Below are 19,086 nucleotides of genomic sequence, written 5' to 3'. Positions count from 1 at the left end.
TAAGAACAGACATGGCCCGAGAACAGAGCCCCTGTAACTGTATCGTATGCCCTTAAAGACTTTGTAATGATACAGTTACTTCAGAGTCGATTTCAGGGGCATCACTTTGTCTAGTTTATGGTGTTTTGATATGACTGAATTAAGTCGTATCTGCGAAATATAGTACACATTTCTTGGTGCCCATTTTGTACACCCTTTCCTTAAATTTTATTCCCTGTGTATCAATATTGATTTTTTTCTATAATTTTCTTATTTTTGTTTGCTTTCATGTTTGCAAACATTCGTAATTATAGTGCATCTCCACTATCACTGAACTAATACACATTTTTGTTTAGGGACCAGCTGAAGCACGCCTTCTGGTGCAGAATTTTTCTCACTGTGTTGAAACACATTGGTTGACTTTGGCAGTTTTTTACTTTTTTATACGGTTGTTGTCTCTGACACATTCATCCTTTTCAGTCACAATTTAACTTTGTATTAATTATCATTACTGATCTAAAAAAAATCTCTGGTATAATTGCATCCTTGAAATAAGTAACATTATTCTAAATTCTCGATTCTACCAAATTCTGGTTGTTAGTCTCATTGATCAAGTGCAAGTTTTTATTTTGAACTTGTAGAGAGGTTTAAATCCCAATTTCAGTTTAATGCTGAAGATTTAATCTTTTTCTTTAAAAAGTTTCAAAACAAAAATGTATACATAGTACATGGATGCCTCACTTGCACTATCAATTTCTTAGTTTTGTGGATGTGAAATTTGGGTCAAAACTCTTTTTGGCATTAAATTTGAAAGATTATAATCATACCAGACATGCGAACTATGTTTCAAGCTGATTGGACTTAATCCAAAACTCCCATGAACAAAAACTTTTACCAGAATCTTTTAACCTGAAACTTTACAGACGGACAGTTGATAGAACTAAGGAATGAATAGACGCATGATGATGCACAAACCAAAAACATTATGCCCATAGGTGGGGCATTAAAAGGCTGTGATGTACAATCTCCTTCGATCCTTAGAGTAGCTGGAAAGGGAAAGGTATCCCACTAAGTTGGCAGGTGTGAGCCAATGACAGATGTTGTATAATGATAACAGCTCAAATAGTACATTGGAAAGTTGAAGAAATGAGATGAAACACAGAATATGAATTAAATTTTAATTTGAAGATTGATAAAAAATTTAAATCTGTAACAAATACATGTAGACATTATATGATAAATATATCCACATAAATATGTATTCTTATGAGCCTTTATAACATATCACAACTATACTTATGGTAAAATTATCATAAATTAACAAATAAAATTGGAAGTACATCAATTTACATGTCATTAATGAATAAAGCTTTATACAATGAGACATTTCTTCAAACACCATATTGTAATTTGAAAAATACTGATTGAATGACAAAATGAGAGACAATAACATAACTTCCATAATTCATGCTAATTCTTTTAAAATGTTTCAGATGCTTACCATCTCATATACACTATAAAATCAAATTAAAATAAAATTCTGTTTCCAGAAAAAAATATACCATTTATTCAGTCTGCAGTGTAACTTCAATTATTAGACATTAGGAAAGTTGTAAAGCCATACATAGAAGCTATTATATATTTCTTTGATCCACTGTGATACCTTGAATTAAAACCAAAGTAAAAGACAAACATATTTTGTGAAAAATGTCAGGGAGTAAAGAAAATAAACAGGCCTTAAATATGTTCTCTTTTCAAGTAAAATATTTTTTTTGGTATAAATCTTTGAGACATATCAATCTTTTCTACAAATGAAAAACAATATTTGGTATTATTTTTGCTTTTCTATACCAATTATCTCACAAACAGTTAGTATACAGCATTTTTGACCAAGCTAAACTACCGGTACTTCTTTTGATTCTTTGGTGAAATAGTAACTATCTATCTACTCATTAATAATTAGAGTTATATTAAGATAATACAATAATTCATAAGCTAAATAAAAATAATTTTATTAAAAAAAAAAAATGCAAAGAAGGCACATATTGATATGTTCTGTATTAATTTACCATTCTTTCATAAAAAAAAACATTATTCATAAACCATGTACAGAATCTAAGCATATTAGTAGCTATTTTAAAAACATTTGTAATTTAAAACATGTAGTATGAAGATAATTAACAATCTTACCCATAGAAAATTAGATTACCATGATGAATAAATCAATAAAGAAAATTATGATTTTAATCTTGAACAAGTTTATATACATGTACCAACAAATATGCATATATACTGATGACTAAGAACGTGGTAAGTAAATATTTTCTTAAAGTGATTAATTTCTGCATCTACCTCATAAGTTTAATTCAAATGATATGCAAATGGGTAAATTTTTATCTATCCACCTCACATTTAGTTTCTTAAATATCTGTACATATAACAGAAATTAATAAGGAATGTAATTTTCTATATAAAGCAACAGCAACAATTTTAAATGCATTTGAATGAACTGTTAAATACTATTTCAAATATATTATTGCACCACTATAAACAACTGAAAAAGAGCTTCTGAGAAATTGCTGACTGTCAGAGGGCTGTATAGCCAGTCAACGTCGTTAAAAACTTCCATAATCATCATCATCTGAAAAATGACATTTTCTGCTTAATTCTTTATTAACATGTATCATATATAGCAGAACCTGTCACTAGATATCTCTGTTTTGACTGACCACTCATTTTGACTGACCACTCTCATTTGAATTTGAAAAAAGATTTATTTTGGGTCACTATAATATTCATATTATATACCATCAGTCATTTTTAAAAGATTATTTTTGATAGGAGAAAGAGAATCCTATAAAGACAAGATTTATAAATACGAGTAATATGCATTCTAAAAATACAAACCATAAAAAAATATTTATTTGGTTTCTTGACAATCTTATAACTAGCACAAAAAAAAAACTTTAACGTTTCTTTTATTACCTCAAGTACATTTTTAGAAGTTTTTCATATCCAACATTTCTTTAAGATCTTTTAAAATATCTTTATTTTTTTTAAGTTTTAATTACTGTCTAATATTACTATAGTATCTTTTGAGATATATCTTCCGCTAGTCTCTAGAACATCCTTGTACAAAACTTCTAAAATTGTCATCAAACCCATTCTCTTGGTTCTTTGAGAACTTTAAGTAATTCTTCCTCTCTTGATCCTGATTCTGGTTCATGGCAATACTCCCATCTCTAAAATATAATACAAAAATATTAATGAATTGTTACTTTGTTGTATCAGTAAACAACAAACCATATAAAACACAAGCAAATATATTCCAGATCTTACAATGCATTAATTAAGGCTTAAAAAACAAGAATGTGTCCAAAGTACACGGATGCCCCACTCACAATATCATTTTCCATGTTCAATGGACCGTGAAAATGGGTAAAAAATATGATAAGGCATTAAAATTAGAAAGATAATATCATAGGGAACATGTATACTAAGTTTCAAGTTGATTGGACTTCAGCTTCATCAAAAACTACCTTGACCAAAAACTTTAACCTGAAACTGGCACTTTCATTTACTATGTTCAGTGGACCGTGAAATTGGGGTCAAAAGTTTAATTTGGCTTTAAAATTAGAAAGATCATATCATAAGGAACATGTGTACTAAGTTTCAAATTGATTGGACTTCAGCTTCATCAAAAACTATCTTGACCAAAAACTTAAACCTGAAGCAGGACAGACAGACGAACGAACTGACAGACGGACAAACGAACGGACGAACGAACAGATGAACGGACGCACAGACCAGAAAACTTAATGCCCCTCTACTATCGTAGTTAGGGCATAATAAAATTGTTAAAAAAGCTTCTTTTTCTAAATAGATATAGGAAGATGTGGTGCGAGTTCCAATAAACAACTCTCCATCCAAATAATAATTTATAAAAGTAAACCATTATAGGTAAATGTACAGCCTTCAACACAGAGCCTTGGACCACACCGAACAACAAGCTATAAAGGACCCCAAAATTACTAGTGTTAAACCATTCGAAAGGGAAAACCAACGGTCTAATCTAAATAAAAACCAAGAAACAAGAAACACGTATAAAATACATAAACAAACGACAACTACTGTACATCAGATTCCTGACTTAGGATAGGTACAAACATTGCAGCCGGATTAAACTTTTTAATGGTACCAAACCTTCTCCCTTTTTTTGAAACAATAGCATAACATCACAACATAGAAAAACACACGATCAAATATCAATTGGCAGGCTTAACTCAATCAATAAATGTAAATTTAAAACACACGATGAATGAATAAATTTGATTAAATAAAGTCTAGTTGTCAGAATTAGAAGTTACTGTGGTTTCTTTTATTTTCATGGCAACCATTTTTGTGGATTGAGGATCTTGGATATTATATTTGGTTTAGTGGTTTTGTCAAAGCCTACCTACAACCCAATAATATTAATTTACTATTGTACTTTATTGAACATTGACTCCAGAGTAAATTATAAATGTTTATTGTTAATTTGATGATTTTTTAAGGAATTTGTGCATGCTAACCACAACAGAGAAGGACAATAACTCTTTTTTCAAATAACATCAATTCAGGGTCACTTTTCTATTGGCGAATTTAATAAAACAATGAAAATACTTAAAATACTGAAATAACTGTGTACAAAGGAAAATAACTCTATCTAAAAAATGGGAAATCTATTACAAAATGGCAGAAGAAACAGAAGATATTGATATAAACTTGTGAAAGGTGAAATAAAAATAAAATAAGACAGTTTATAAATGGATTATTTCAAAACCAATACAAGAAAATAATAAGAATAGCCAGCACTCAGGGAAAAAAACCTGCTATCAGATATCAGGTGCAATGTGTGGAAAGCATATCTAGATTCACATTCAAATTAATATGTGTTATAATTAAGGCAAACCATCAGTCAAATCCAATAAAAAGAACTTTGCTCATTGTTGAAGGGTGTAAGGTGACCTATATTGTTAATTTCTGTGTCATTTTGGTCTCTTCTTGAGATTTCTTTTTATATTAAATTCTAAAAAAAAGAAGAGAAATGTATCTTCAAAAACAATTTCAAAATTTAATAATGAGGCCCCTCATGGGGTTGTCCAAGTAATCAAATAATCACAATTTTTTGGCCCTAGTAATCACATATTCATATACCCCATAAGGAGGCTTTCCAATATCATTAACCTTTTTATTTAGTTGTAAAAATTTATGTTTTGAGAGACTAGAAATTATTATGAATCTATTCTTAAGCAAAAAAACCTACTGCTGTTAGAGGTAGGGACATCAGAATACTCTCAATTCTAGCACCTGGCGTCATTAGTCCAAACTTTGTACCTCTGTCATAAACAAGGTTAAATTCTACATATCTACCACGTCTCAACAGCTGCCACATCCTATCAAATAAAATCTCTCTTTTATTCAACACCTCAATATTTTGAACATACATTTCACAATAATGATAGACTGCATTCCAATCACCCAGAATTTGACAATTTGTAAGGATTTGTTAATTGGTTGAAATCTGAGGAACCAGATATTGATTACATATCAAATATTTGTCTACTAAACTTAACTGGCTTAATTTCAAGGAACCAGAAAACTAGCTGTCATAAATTATTACAACTGTTTTGAAAAATGTGTAATTACCCTCAACAAACAGACTAAAACTAATAGATTAACAAGAATGTATCCATAGTACACAGATGCCCCACTCGTACTATCATTTTCTATGATCAGTGGAACGTAAAATTCAGTTTAAAACTTGACTTTGGCATTATAATAAGAAAGATCATATAATAGTGAACATGTGTTCTAAGTTTCAAGTTGATTCAACTTCAAGTTCATCAAAAACTACCTTGACCAAACACTTTGACCTGAAGCGTGACCCTGAAGTGTGACAGACAAAATCGATGTACTGAACAGAAAACATAATACCCCTCTACTATCGTAGGTGGGGCATACAAATATCATCTACCCCAAATAATATAACTTCTCTTCATTTTGATAGCTGAAAATAAATCTTATTGTTCAAAATTAAAAATGTTTTGTTCAGTCACAAGTATTACAACTTATTATTTTATTCTACAATTTATTTTCATTGATACTATTATTGAAATATTAATTTACCTTTCAGCATACGAGTAACCCTTGTTTTTATTTTTCTGTACAATTGGTATATAGGATGGTATCACAGCATCAGCACATTCCTGGTATAATAGAACACAAAGTTATATTTCTGCAACTAAAGTTGATCCATTTATTGTTGGTATTTAACACTACTTTCAACAATATCAGCATTATCTTGGCTATTGGCTTATTTGTAAAGAAAACCAATGCCCAGAGAGAACTCCAACATTTCACTGATATTTGGCAATCTTATAATTAAGATCAGAATAAAATGTACCTGTCAGCTACAGGGTTTCCAATGCACAATCTTAAGTGTTGGCAGGCTATTGACACAGTAGATGAACTACTCAGATATAGGATGATGTGGTATGAGTGCCAATGAGACAACTCTCCATCTAGGTCACAATTTGTAAAAGAAAAACTATTATACATTGTAGGTCAAAGTATGGTCTAGATCTTTAACACAAAGCTTTGGCTCACACCAAACAGCAAGATTTAAAGGGCACCAAAAAATGACTAGTGAAAACCATTCGAACAGAAAAACTAGTGGTCTAATCTATATATAAAACAAGTGAAACTGCGAGCTACTGCTCACTGATGATACCCCTGCCGCAAGTGGATAATATAAATAGTGTAAAAATATGCAAGTGTTCGGTAAACAGGAAGTTGTCGAGTGATGAATCTGAAAACGCATAACACGGTATAGCTGACTTATATAAATCCTGAAACCAAATTTCAGAAATCCTTGTTTTGTAGTTTCTGAGAAAAATGTGACTAATATTTTCAACTTGGCTATCATGTGTAAAATCATACAAGTGTTCGGTAAACAGGAAGTTGTCAAGTGATCAATCTGAAAACGCATCACACGGTATAGCTGACTTATATAAATCCTGAAACCAAATTTCAGAAATCCTTGTATTGTAGTTCCTGGGAAAAGGACAGACAGAGGTAAAACAGTATACCCCCCTTTTTTAAAGCGGGGGTATAAAAAGAACCGAGAAACACTTGAGAACCAAATAAACAAACGACAACTTACTTAGACCACTAAGCTTTAGAAGCCCGCTACTGTAACTAGGTGAAGATTTTTTTTTTATTTCAATTGGACATCTCTTACAACTAGTCATAGTTTCCAGGGAATATTGTACACAGTACAAGGGAAATAACTTTGAAATTATCAAAACTAATCCAACAAAAAGAACCTGTAACATATCAGAAAATAAACAAATCTATATATCATGATTGAAAGTTTTTCTTTTAGATCTGTGGTTCTTCTCAATGTTTACCAATTATTAATGAACAGTTGGTTTTTATTGAAATCTTGGCTTTATTATGACAGCCATTTTTTTATTGGTGGAGAAAACAGAAAACTCATGGTCAAATATCTAGAAAAAACATTCCATGTCAATTAAGAGACTGTCAAACGCATCTACCATGCGAATGGTTTCAACTCGGCTAGATTGAAGAATAAAAGAAACTTACAGTGGCAAATTTGAAAATCTTGTCTTGATCATCATTATCTAAGTCGTCATAAAAGATACCACCAACTCCTCTACTCTCACCTGTCAATCAAATTAGAAGGATTAAGTTTCATGTGAGTTAAAAAGTTAAAACTAAAAATAATGTATGAGCTCTGTCGATAAGGAATCGACCTTATACTAATAAATATTAATACATCTGTTAACCTTATTCGGGTTGAAAAAGTCACTATGCAATGTATTTAACTGTTTGGAAAATTGTGTGAGATGAAAACCCTACAAAACAGACCAAAATTCATCTTATATTTTGTAAATGAATGTTCCAAAATCAACCACAGTCTTATACATGTACATTTATTCATGCAATTGATTAAGGTGGTACCTAACACTACAGGGAGATAACTCTGTAAAGTCAGCTAAACATTTTAATTACGTTGTGTTTTAAAATGAATATTAAGCTTCTCAATGATCAAAATTGGTTGTTGTCAAATTGCTATATAACCAGTGTAATTTTTCTGACAAAAGGGTTGGTTCAAAAATGTTTAAATTTGTATATTTTAGTTAAAGTGTGAAAAAAAATGTACATACAAAAATTTATGAGAATTAAATGAGCCAAATTAATTTTAGTGAAAGTGTTGGGTACCACCTTAAGATTGGTTTCTATCATCGATTTTATTCATTGAAAAATTGTAAGAGATACAGTTCTTGGTAGACCTCACTTGTTATACAAACATTTTTTATTTGTTTGCCTATACTGGCAGTCACTGATGTTTCCCCGTAAAATGTTAACGTCAAAACAGAAAATGTCTGGTGCAGCAATGCTAATGTGATTGTTGTTCTTCAAATGTATTCAATAGTTAAAGCGTTGCTAAATTGCTCAAAAGCGTGGATTGTAATATTAGGCATTGTAGCATTCCTAATTATTTGTAATTTCTTTTTGTAGATATTAGTATAAATGTGAAATGAATAATACGATGTATGACTTAATCTTTTTTTTTTAACACTCTAATTGATTCTTTATTGCACATATTGCAGTTTAACAATTAAACTTGGTGTACATCATTTCATCAAGTTTCCCTGTTAAATTACCACTGAATACCCAGGGATAATATTACATTAGTTTAATTCACACATTTAACTATTATTATAGTTGTTACAAATAGTCTTTGCTACTTCACAAAAAGTATTTACAGATATATTCATAAAAACTATCTACACAATAATTTTTTTACGGAAATTGATCATTCATCCGGAATAACTTTTTGGGTTCTTTTATTATCTAATCAGAAACATATTGCGGTCAATAGGAAAAACGGTAGTATTCAATTTTCCCAGCTTTGTATGACTTATTCAATTGATTACCCACGTGTATTTGAAAACAATTTTTTGTTTCTATAAGTTAAAACTGTTTGGTGTGGTGTCTAATGCCATATTAGTCTTTGTTGTTTCTTTATATAGGGACAGAAATAATTTATGTTTATAATTTATAATTTATAACTTAAAGCAAAGGTAGAACATATCTTTTATCATTTTTTTTTTAAATAATCAATATGTTTCTTCATAATGATCATGTGTACAAATTTAATTGAGGACTGACCATTTTTTTTTCTATATGTAGTTTATACATAACATTCTGAAATACACATTTAACAGTTTCTCATTTAATCTACACAAATAATAGATAAATACCTCTGTGTTTGACAAAGAAATAGTCATCACACCATTTCTTGAACTTTGGATAGTAACTTTTGTTGTGTTTGTCACATGCTGTTTTCAATGTCTTGTGGAAATGAGATACATCCTAAAAATAAAATAAAAACAAAGTTTTACTAATTACATCTACAAGAAAGGAGGAAATTCTATCTGCGTTCTTCTTCTTTTTCTTCCAATAAATACTAGTAGCCATAATAAAGCTAAATGTGCTGAAAGATACCAAAGGAACTTAGAAACTCATAGGTCAAAAATAATATACCACAAACGATAATGTGTCCCAAGTACACAAATGCCCCATCTGCACTATCATTTTCTATGTTCAGTGGACCATGAAAATGGGATAAAATCTCTTTGGCATAAAATTAGAAAGATCATATCATAGGGAACATGTTTACTAAGTTTCAAATTGATTGGACTTCAACTTCATCAAAAACTTTAACCTGAAGTGGGACGAAAGGATGGATGAATGGACAGAAGGATGCACAAAGCAGAAAACATAATGCCCATAAATGGGGCATAAAAAACGAAGGAATATTTCCTGGTCATACTTTCCTTTGAAATACAATTTACACTATAAGTCAAACTAACTAATTATGGCATTGTATCATGACTGCAAAAAGTAAAAATACATAAATAATAAACTCTGAGGAAAATTCAAAACTAAAACTAAGAGTTCCTTATCAAATGGCAAATTCAAAAGCTCAAACACATCAAACATATGGACAACAACTGTCATATTTCTGACATAATGAAGGCATTTTCTTGTATAGAAAATGGTGGATTTTAAAAACACAAGATAGTTAACAGCATAGCATGTACTAAATCATTCATTTGCAATGAAAAAGTTATAAATGGAGACTGAAACAAAAATGTGTCCATAGTACACGAATGCTTCACTGGCACTATAATTTTCTGTGTTTAGTGGACCATGAAATTGGGATAAAACTCTAATTTGGCATTTAAATTAGAAAGATCATATCACAGGGGAAATGTTTACTAAGTTTCAAGTTGATTGGACTTCAACTTCATCAAAATCTAAAAAACTTTAACCTGAAATTTGCACTATCATTTTCTATGTTCATTGAACAGTGAAATTGGGGTCAAAATACTAATTTGGCATCAAAATTAGAAAGATCATATCAAAGGGCACATCTGTACTGAGTTTCAAGTTGATTTGACTTCAACTCAGTGATTTAGCTAGCGCTCGTCACTTTCGTATTTTACGAAAAGGTTTTCGAAATGACGAAAATATTTCATATCAATTTCGTCACTTAAATTTGGAAAGTGTAAAAGTATTTACACCTCAAATTACTTGAATTCTACCTGTCTTTATGATTCTGACAAGTTTATGGCCCTCAGGTAATTAACGTTTACCAAAGGTGTTAAAAGTTGTGATGACAAGTAATCCGCTTATCGCCAATCAGATGGGTCACTAATCCCTTAATTATCATTATAAAACCTCATAAATGACCATCATAATAATCTATTTAAGTTAAATCAGTCAGTCAGCATTTCATTTTAATCATTTCTCACAGTTCAGTCGTATTTTCGTCATTTGAACAAGATTGATAAACTTCCCGGACATTTCAACTTTATTTAAATTTCAATATTTCCCTTAGGATTATAATTTGCAGTTTGCTTGTCGTAGTTTCGTCATACTTTATATAAATATATTCATCAAAAACTTTCGACAACTTCGCTTAAAAAGAATGAACTTTATTCAAAACGTAAATATTTTCACTTGCAAACAGGTGCTTCCTGTTGCATGCATTGCGCATGCGTAAAAGTTCGTAGATGAATCCGGTTTTATTCTAAAATTATTATTCAATTGTCACTTCCCGTTTTCATTTCATTTCGTTTAAAAATCGAAAGTAAACGTGATCTACAGTCTACAGTCATTAGAATTGTCCCATTAAGTATAGATGCAGATCCTTCTATCCAATATTAAAGAAATTGATTCCAAATAGATATTAAAACGTATTTTCAAGGATATAAATGATTGTGAAGTGAAAAAGTCGTTACAAGTTCATTTGTGCAGTGGTTAAAAATAAAGGCACCCAACTTTTGTTGATAAGGGGTGTGCCCTGAAAATAACTGAAGTGAAGTTTTGACCATATTACCAGATCCCTGTTCTTATCTTCATATCTTAGCATCACATCAGTCAATTCATTCAATATTGCAAATAACTGCCTACATTAGCAATCCTAAAGTCTTCAAAGATCCTAGACTAGTCCTTGAAGGACTTGGACATATATGTATAGCTAGTTTGATAAACATCCTAGATCCCTTGCTTTATAAAAAAATAAGGCTGATTTTTATCACGCGCAAAAGTGACTAAAGCCCTCAAAATCCTAGCTAAAACCCTGCTTCAACTTCATCAAAAACTACCTTGACCAAAAACTTTAACCTGAAGCAGGACGAAAGAAAAGAAGGACAGACGGATGGAGGAACGAACGAACGAACGAAAGAATGGACACACAGACCAGAAAACATCATGCCCCTCTACTATCTCAAATAGTTATAGGTGGGGCATAAAAAGATGAACACTCTCTTATTTAAGCAGTTGGGTATAAAATCCAAGAGTAGCCAAGACTATATACAGGGTATCCCCTTGGTCAGTTATTTTTTTCACCACCTCTTTTGCCAAAAAGCAATATATTTTTTGCCACTTTATTATTTTTTTAGACAAGTAATACAAGTTTTCCACCCCCTCACCTAAATAAGATGAGTTGGCTTCATTGTTGTCTAGGATTATTCTCTAAAACTTATCTTAGAGTCTTCATTGTAATGACTAAATACTAAACATTTACCTTTAAAAAAAGAACTTCATAGGGAAAATTGATTATATTTTGAACAATTTTTAAAAAAAGGGGCCACTTACTCTTAAAAATAAAGAAAATATAAGTCCTGGAATATAAGAAATTCTTGATAACCTGAAAAAATGTTGGAAGGTTTCTTCAAAATAAAAACATGTGCCCTTTTGTACTACAAGTACTAAGAACAATAAAACAAAAGTTTTATCACTTGATCCCTCATGTAAGGTGTAGTCATTACATTGAAGGGTTACTCTTATTCCAGGGGTTGTTCCCAACCATTTGAATAGATTTCTTCATAACGACAGTTTTCTGTTCTAAACCATCCTAAATAAGAAAAACTATGCGTGATACATGTTGGTCACTGAAATGACTTTAAAGTACCCACTCAGATCAATTATCCATATCAAAGTTAAATGATGAAGTTTTAAATCAGAGACCTTTCTTTCTTTTGGGCATTTTTCGTCATAACAGTCATAACAACAGTTTTCTTTTCTGAACTATCATTAAAAGAAGGAGAGGAATCGTCAAAATTTTGCTTCAAACACCTGCATTGCAAAGTGGTGAATAAACTCATTATGTGACATATGACGGACACCATTTAACCATATCATTTTGTCATATAATACAATCAACATCTTTAATTAGTCTTTGGATCTTGATAGCTATAAATTGCAATTAGCTGATTACTTATTTTCTGTCAAAAAATCTTAACGAGCTCAAGGTCATATCCTAATATTGTCTGATCAGATAAAGTCCTAGAAACCCGAAATAAGTAAATAAACAAGATGTATGAAAATAAATCATTATATATATATTTCTTTTCCCAAATTCTTTCGCCAATGAGGAATTCTAATGGCCATAATTACTATTTTTTTGCACATTGCAAAAATGAAAGCCCCAACGGAAACCCTATGTATTAAGTTCAGATATTTCAGCTTCTTATTCTTAGAAATCAGATGTTGCATATGAACTTGGTTAGTTGTATTTAAGGTTTATTGATTTATTTGCATAAAAATATAGTATATTCACAGTGTATGTGTATTGGCATTTACTATATTTTTATGCTTTCACATTTTCTCAGAACTATTGGCTATTTTATGGTGGCCAGTTTTTATTGGCAAAGGAAGACCTAATCCCTGGAGAGAATCACAGACCTTCCACAGAATAAATTTCGGATTCTAGTCACTAAATGCTGCCACATGTGGGGTTCAAACTAACACACAACCTCAACAATAACTATACCTCTTTGTCTAGATAATAAGGTGTTAGATCAGTACCTCCTCCAAACCACCATTGTACACTTCACACAACCTCAACAATAACTATACCTCTTTGTCTAGATAATAAGGTGTTAGATCAGTACCTCCTCCAAACCCCCATTGTACACTATACATAACCTCAACAATAACTATACCTCTTTGTCTAGATAATAAGGTGTTAGATCAGTACCTCCTCCAAACCACCATTGTACACTTCACACAACTTCAACAATAACTATACCTCTTTGTCTAGATAATAAGGTGTTAGATCAGTACCTCCTCCAAACCACCATTGTACACTTGACACAACCTTAACAATAACTATACCTCTTTGTCTAGATAATAAGGTGTTAGATCAGTACCTCCTCCAAACCACCATTGTACACTTCACACAACCTCAACAATAACTATACCTCTTTGTCTAGATAATAAGGTGTTAGATCAGTACCTCCTCCAAACCACCATTGTACACTTCACACAACCTCAACAATAACTATACCTCTTTGTCTAGATAATAAGGTGTTAGATCAGTACCTCCTCCAAACCACCATTGTACACTTCACACAACCTCAACAATAACTATACCTCTTTGTCTAGATAATAAGGTGTTAGATCAGTACCTCCTCCAAACCACCATTGTACACTTCACACAACCTCAACAATAACTATACCTCTTTGTCTAGATAATAAGGTGTTAGATCAGTACCTCCTCCAAACCATCATTGTACACTTCACACAACCTCAACAATAACTATACCTCTTTGTCTAGATAATAAGGTGTTAGATCAGTACCTCCTCCAAACCACCATTGTACACTTCAAACAACCTCAACAATAACTATACCTCTTTGTCTAGATAATAAGGTGTTAGATCAGTGCCTCCTCCAAACCACCATTGTACACTTCACACAACCTCAACAATAACTATACCTCTTTGTCTAGATAATAAGGTGTTAGATCAGTACCTCCTCCAAACCACCATTGTACACTTCACACAACCTCAACAATAACTATACCTCTTTGTCTAGATAATAAGGTGTTAGATCAGTACCTCCTCCAAACCATCATTGTACACTTCACACAACCTCAACAATAACTATACCTCTTTGTCTAGATAATAAGGTGTTAGATCAGTACCTCCTCCAAACCACCATTGTACACTTCCATCCTCATCTGTCACCTCAAAGTAACGATAGTTGAAATGAATTGTTGGAACATGTGGATTTTTCTGTAAATATAAATATCTATAGAGATAAATCTGTTTCCTTTACCATAGATCAAAAACAAAAAAATCAGCGTTTAGTAAACTATTTTCATTAAATTTGCATAATTCATATCCATTATGACAAGAGAAAAGAAATTCATAAGCATATTTAAAACAGACAAAAACAAACGAAACTGTGAGCTACTGCTCACTGATGATAGCCCAAATATTTCGATTAACAGGAAGTTGTTGAGTGATAACTCTGAAAAAGCATCACACAGTATAGCTGTAAGCGGGATCTGGGATTGGAACCCCCCAATGAGAACCCCCTGGCATGGTTCATGGTACTTGAAAACAAACTATTTACTTTTTATTAATTCAAACAATTATTTTTTTTATCATTATCTTGAACCATGAAGTATATAGCATTAGTCTTTTTGAAATATATTTTGTGATCTTTATATATTGAATAATGAGGTTTTAGGTTTAAAGCTCCAGTAGTTCACATCAAACAACTGTATACCTGCAAACTTTTCAAAATGCCCATGGGGTATTACGTGCAAGAGGGCTCTTGTGGTCCAAAAAAAACTTAAAGGGGGCTTTTAAATGCATTTTAATGTTGTTTTTTGGTTCCTTCATACTTTTAATAGCTTTTAGCATTTATAAAATTAAATGTTTTGGTTAAAATTGTGGACAAAATTGCTCTTTCAAAATTTCCCTTTGGGAGCTATCATGGGGGAAATCCCCTGCAAATAGTGACAGTTGGCAGGTATGCAACAGAAACCAAAAAATGATCTATGACATGTATACAAGACATAGAAAACAGAATTATGTATTGTAAATTATTGTAATTTGGCAATTTAGACTAAAATGCGATTTAACTTTTGCGATATTGAGAAAAATCCTGTTTAATTCATATATATAAAAATACAAATGCAAGTTTAAATTGTTGCATTTACAATATCCTTTCGCATTTTTGGCAATAATAAAAACATCACATTAATTTCTGAATTTACAGTTTGCTTCCCTGATGTAGCAATTGAAGAATAAAATAACCTACCGGATGGACCACACAGCTAATTCCTGTAGCAAAAAATGGCAGATCTTTTCCCGTAAGTTTTTTACCTCTGGAAAATAATAAAATAACATACAGTTTACATTTAAGGAATGACTGCAATATTTTTTCTGTCTATGAAGAATTAACATAAAAAATTTGGTCACACACTGAATAACGCGTGTAGCGGGTTATTTCACAGTGTGCACCACATTTTTTATGTTATTTTGAATAGACAGAAAAAATATTACAGTCATTTCTTATAATTTAATTCTAAATTCCATTTTAAACCGTAGAAAACCATGAAAAAACTTTGATGACGTCACGGTCACATGACTAAATTATGTCTATGGGCTGATAACAAAATAAAAGTCAGCCAATCAGAAGACATGTTACATCCAAAATTAAATTATTGTCAGATAGCATCAAGTTATCAAAATAAAGTCTATTAATCTGTAGACATGCTGAGAAGGGCTTATAATACATGTAGTTTGTTTTACTGTGCGTATTGTGGTGCATTTGTTTTTTCTACATTGGCTAGAGGTATAGAGGGAGGGCTGAGATCTTAAAAAACATGTTTAACCCCACCACAATTTTGCATTTGTCCCAAGTCTGGAGCCTCTGGCTTTTGTTCATCTTGTATGATTTTTAATTTTGGTTTCTAATAACACTAAGCTAGTAAACATATTTGTTTAGGGGCCACCTGAGGGAGGCCTCCGGGTATGTGAGTTTCTCACTGCATTGAAGACACATTGGTGGCCTTTGGCTGTTGTCTGATCTATGGTCAGGTTGTTGTCACTTTGACACATTCCCCATTTCCAATTTTTTTTCCATTCTCAATTTAATTATGTCATTATGTTCTTTAAAAATTTAACATAACATGTACACATATCCAGTTTTTTATAAGGTTGAATTGTTTTTCTCAATTTCTATAATGCATGTCCATTTAAGGTTTTATAAAGCATTTGTCCCTATAAATGTAAGATATCATCTTAGATGTTGATTGCAGTCTTAATATTCTGGAAATGTTATATTTGAACATTGAAAACAATGGGAAACATTTTATTGATAACTATATCAGATGTGAAAAAAGTGAAACAAAATTAATTTAAGAACCTCAAATCAATGCATTCAATTAAACTCCAATTTGGTTTAAAAAATTGGAAACATTTGACCTTCAACAGGAAAAATGGCAATTTTAGTCAGTTAAGATCAGAGTTAAACTGACCTTGCCATAATTGAAGTAAGACCTCACAAATTCAGAACTGAACTACCTAGATCACTAGATGACACAAATCAGTTTGAAATACCATAGTTATTTGTAGTTTGACGAGGCAAAATATTAAAGATAACATGACCAGTATCTGATAAAATGTAAAAAAAATTCTATACACACTATTGCAGCTATCAAATATGTAAAATAACCTTGATCTCATCTGTGCCACAGCAGCTGGAGGCAGGTTGCCATGGACAACAGAAATGTTTACACCTGCCTTCTCAAATACAGTACCATCTTGCATAATACATGTGATTCCTCCACCTCCCTGAAATACAAGCATATGCATCACTCACTATGTGACACAATATATAACACAACTAACTGATATAGAAATTCATCACTTTTATAATACCTTATAGTGAGTAAATTTTGCAGGGTGTAAGTTTTCACTTATTTTCGCTGATAGAACAAAATTGCCAAAATAAATTCAGCCAATTTAAAAGGGCACATGCAAAGGTATTGATAAAGATTTGAATCTGACAAAATAATAGCTGTCAAAATATTTTGCAAACCTTATTCAATGAAATTCACAAAATTTTACACTCGTTAAAATAACCCGCTATATGGTATCTATACCCCTCTACCCCTCCACCCCCCCAAAAGATAAAATAAAATTGGACATTAACAAGACTGATACATCATACAAACTCGAACTTCTATATCCTAAAGTACAAACTTCTATACTATTAAAGTGTAACCGGAGAGCACGTATCTACTCTACAAATTCATATCGTCACCACCGGGATACGAACCCCAGTCGTCTGGGTGACAGTCAGTGCGTTAACCCACTGAGCCAAAGAATCGATTCCCTATATATATATATAGCTAGCTCAGTTGATTAAGACTATATGTTCTACCTGTACTAAGGGGAAGCAACCCCGCTACACTATTCCCCCATCACAAGAGTCATCCTATCTTCATATATGACTCTTAACAACACAAACCCTGGCTGTAATCCAAATAACCATCGTGGATTTTTTAGTTGGGTGCCAAATGTAACCGGAGAGGACGTATCTACTCTTCAAGTTCATATCGTCACCACCAAGATTCGAACCCTGGTAGTCTGGGTGACAGTCAGTGCATTAACCCACTGAGCCAAAGAATCAATTCCTAAGCTCAGTTGATTAAGACTGGCTATATTTGTTCTACCTGTACTAAGGGGAAGCAACCCCGCTACAAAAGGAAGAGGCCTATTTCATTGAGCTTCAAATCTTCTAAAACCATACAAAGATGGAAATATTTATGATATGGCTTATAAATGTATATTTGGTACTTCCTTAAATTTGTCTTTGAAACAATCTTCTTTCCAAATAAAACGCCAATTTTTGAGAAAATATTCAAATGCTGAGACACAGTTATCATGGTTATCAATCAGTGTCTTAAACACTTTCGAGCATGCCCAGTCGACCTACTGCCCATGAAATTTTAAAACTCTATGTTTCAACATTTCCAAAATGATACAGCGATTTTGCAGGCATTTTATAGTATAAAATTGTAACTTATACAATGTTGAACTCTATCTCCCTTAAATATACGATTATAAAGCATTCATACAAATTGAAAATCCTAAAATTAGAACCAAAGCTGAACATACCCATGTGCATCTATCTTTTTTTACAATAGCTGTATACTTAGCAATCAACATACATATATTTGTACAAACTTATTTGAAAAATTGTTGTTTCATTCATATTTTTAGGCAACAAACTGCTTTGGTAAATAATCACATATTCATGCAATTTAAAATGTTTTCATGCATACAGAAGTCATCAAAACTTTAAACTAAAAACCCTTTAAAGTCATAAGAAACGAGTGACCGGTGAAAAATACTGTTCTTCCAATTCCTGAACCAATGCATTCAAACATCATTAACTTAGTCTTCTGTGCACAAATTTATTATTTTTTTCATGTCATTATCGTCATTTTTTTTTCAATCGGTCAGTGATGTTGTGAAAATATGGCAGGTAATTAAAGTTCGTGTTTTGAAACCAAAGTTTAACGATTGTCACCTGTTTGTCAACAATCGACAAAAAATCAACAAAAAAGCATGGAATTTGAGCACGTGTTTAACATGTAAATTCAGATAATAGTTTATTTTAAGGACATCGATGCGTATTGTGATCACCGGATTTTTTACGAA

General features: G+C 31.7%; 1 protein-coding gene across 2 annotated transcripts in view; it reads right to left on the bottom strand.

Annotated features, from left to right (window-relative positions):
* Positions 1 to 1,208: 1,208 nt before the first annotated feature.
* The window catches only part of LOC134687216 (oxygen-dependent coproporphyrinogen-III oxidase-like), a 28,312-nt gene continuing 10,434 nt past the window's right edge, over positions 1,209 to 19,086 (bottom strand). Inside the window, exons 7-15 of one of the 2 annotated variants that reach the window (XM_063547340.1) lie at positions 17,093 to 17,211; positions 15,674 to 15,740; positions 14,547 to 14,637; positions 14,254 to 14,288; positions 9,312 to 9,423; positions 7,627 to 7,706; positions 6,148 to 6,227; positions 5,285 to 5,414; positions 1,209 to 3,221 (exon numbers count right to left, since the gene is read on the bottom strand). In XM_063547340.1, the coding sequence (XP_063403410.1) occupies positions 3,135 to 3,221; positions 5,285 to 5,414; positions 6,148 to 6,227; positions 7,627 to 7,706; positions 9,312 to 9,423; positions 14,254 to 14,288; positions 14,547 to 14,637; positions 15,674 to 15,740; positions 17,093 to 17,211 (801 nt within the window). In that variant the 3' untranslated portion in view covers positions 1,209 to 3,134. Of the gene's footprint in view, positions 3,222 to 5,284; positions 5,415 to 6,147; positions 6,228 to 7,626; positions 7,707 to 9,311; positions 9,424 to 14,253; positions 14,289 to 14,511; positions 14,638 to 15,673; positions 15,741 to 17,092; positions 17,212 to 19,086 lie in introns of both variants that reach the window. The other variant, XM_063547339.1, reaches the window with a different exon arrangement.

The sequence above is a fragment of the Mytilus trossulus genome, chromosome 10 (assembly GCF_036588685.1).
Source record: "Mytilus trossulus isolate FHL-02 chromosome 10, PNRI_Mtr1.1.1.hap1, whole genome shotgun sequence".
Lineage (NCBI taxonomy): Eukaryota > Metazoa > Mollusca > Bivalvia > Mytilida > Mytilidae > Mytilus > Mytilus trossulus.
This window is presented reverse-complemented; position numbering and strand designations above follow the sequence as displayed.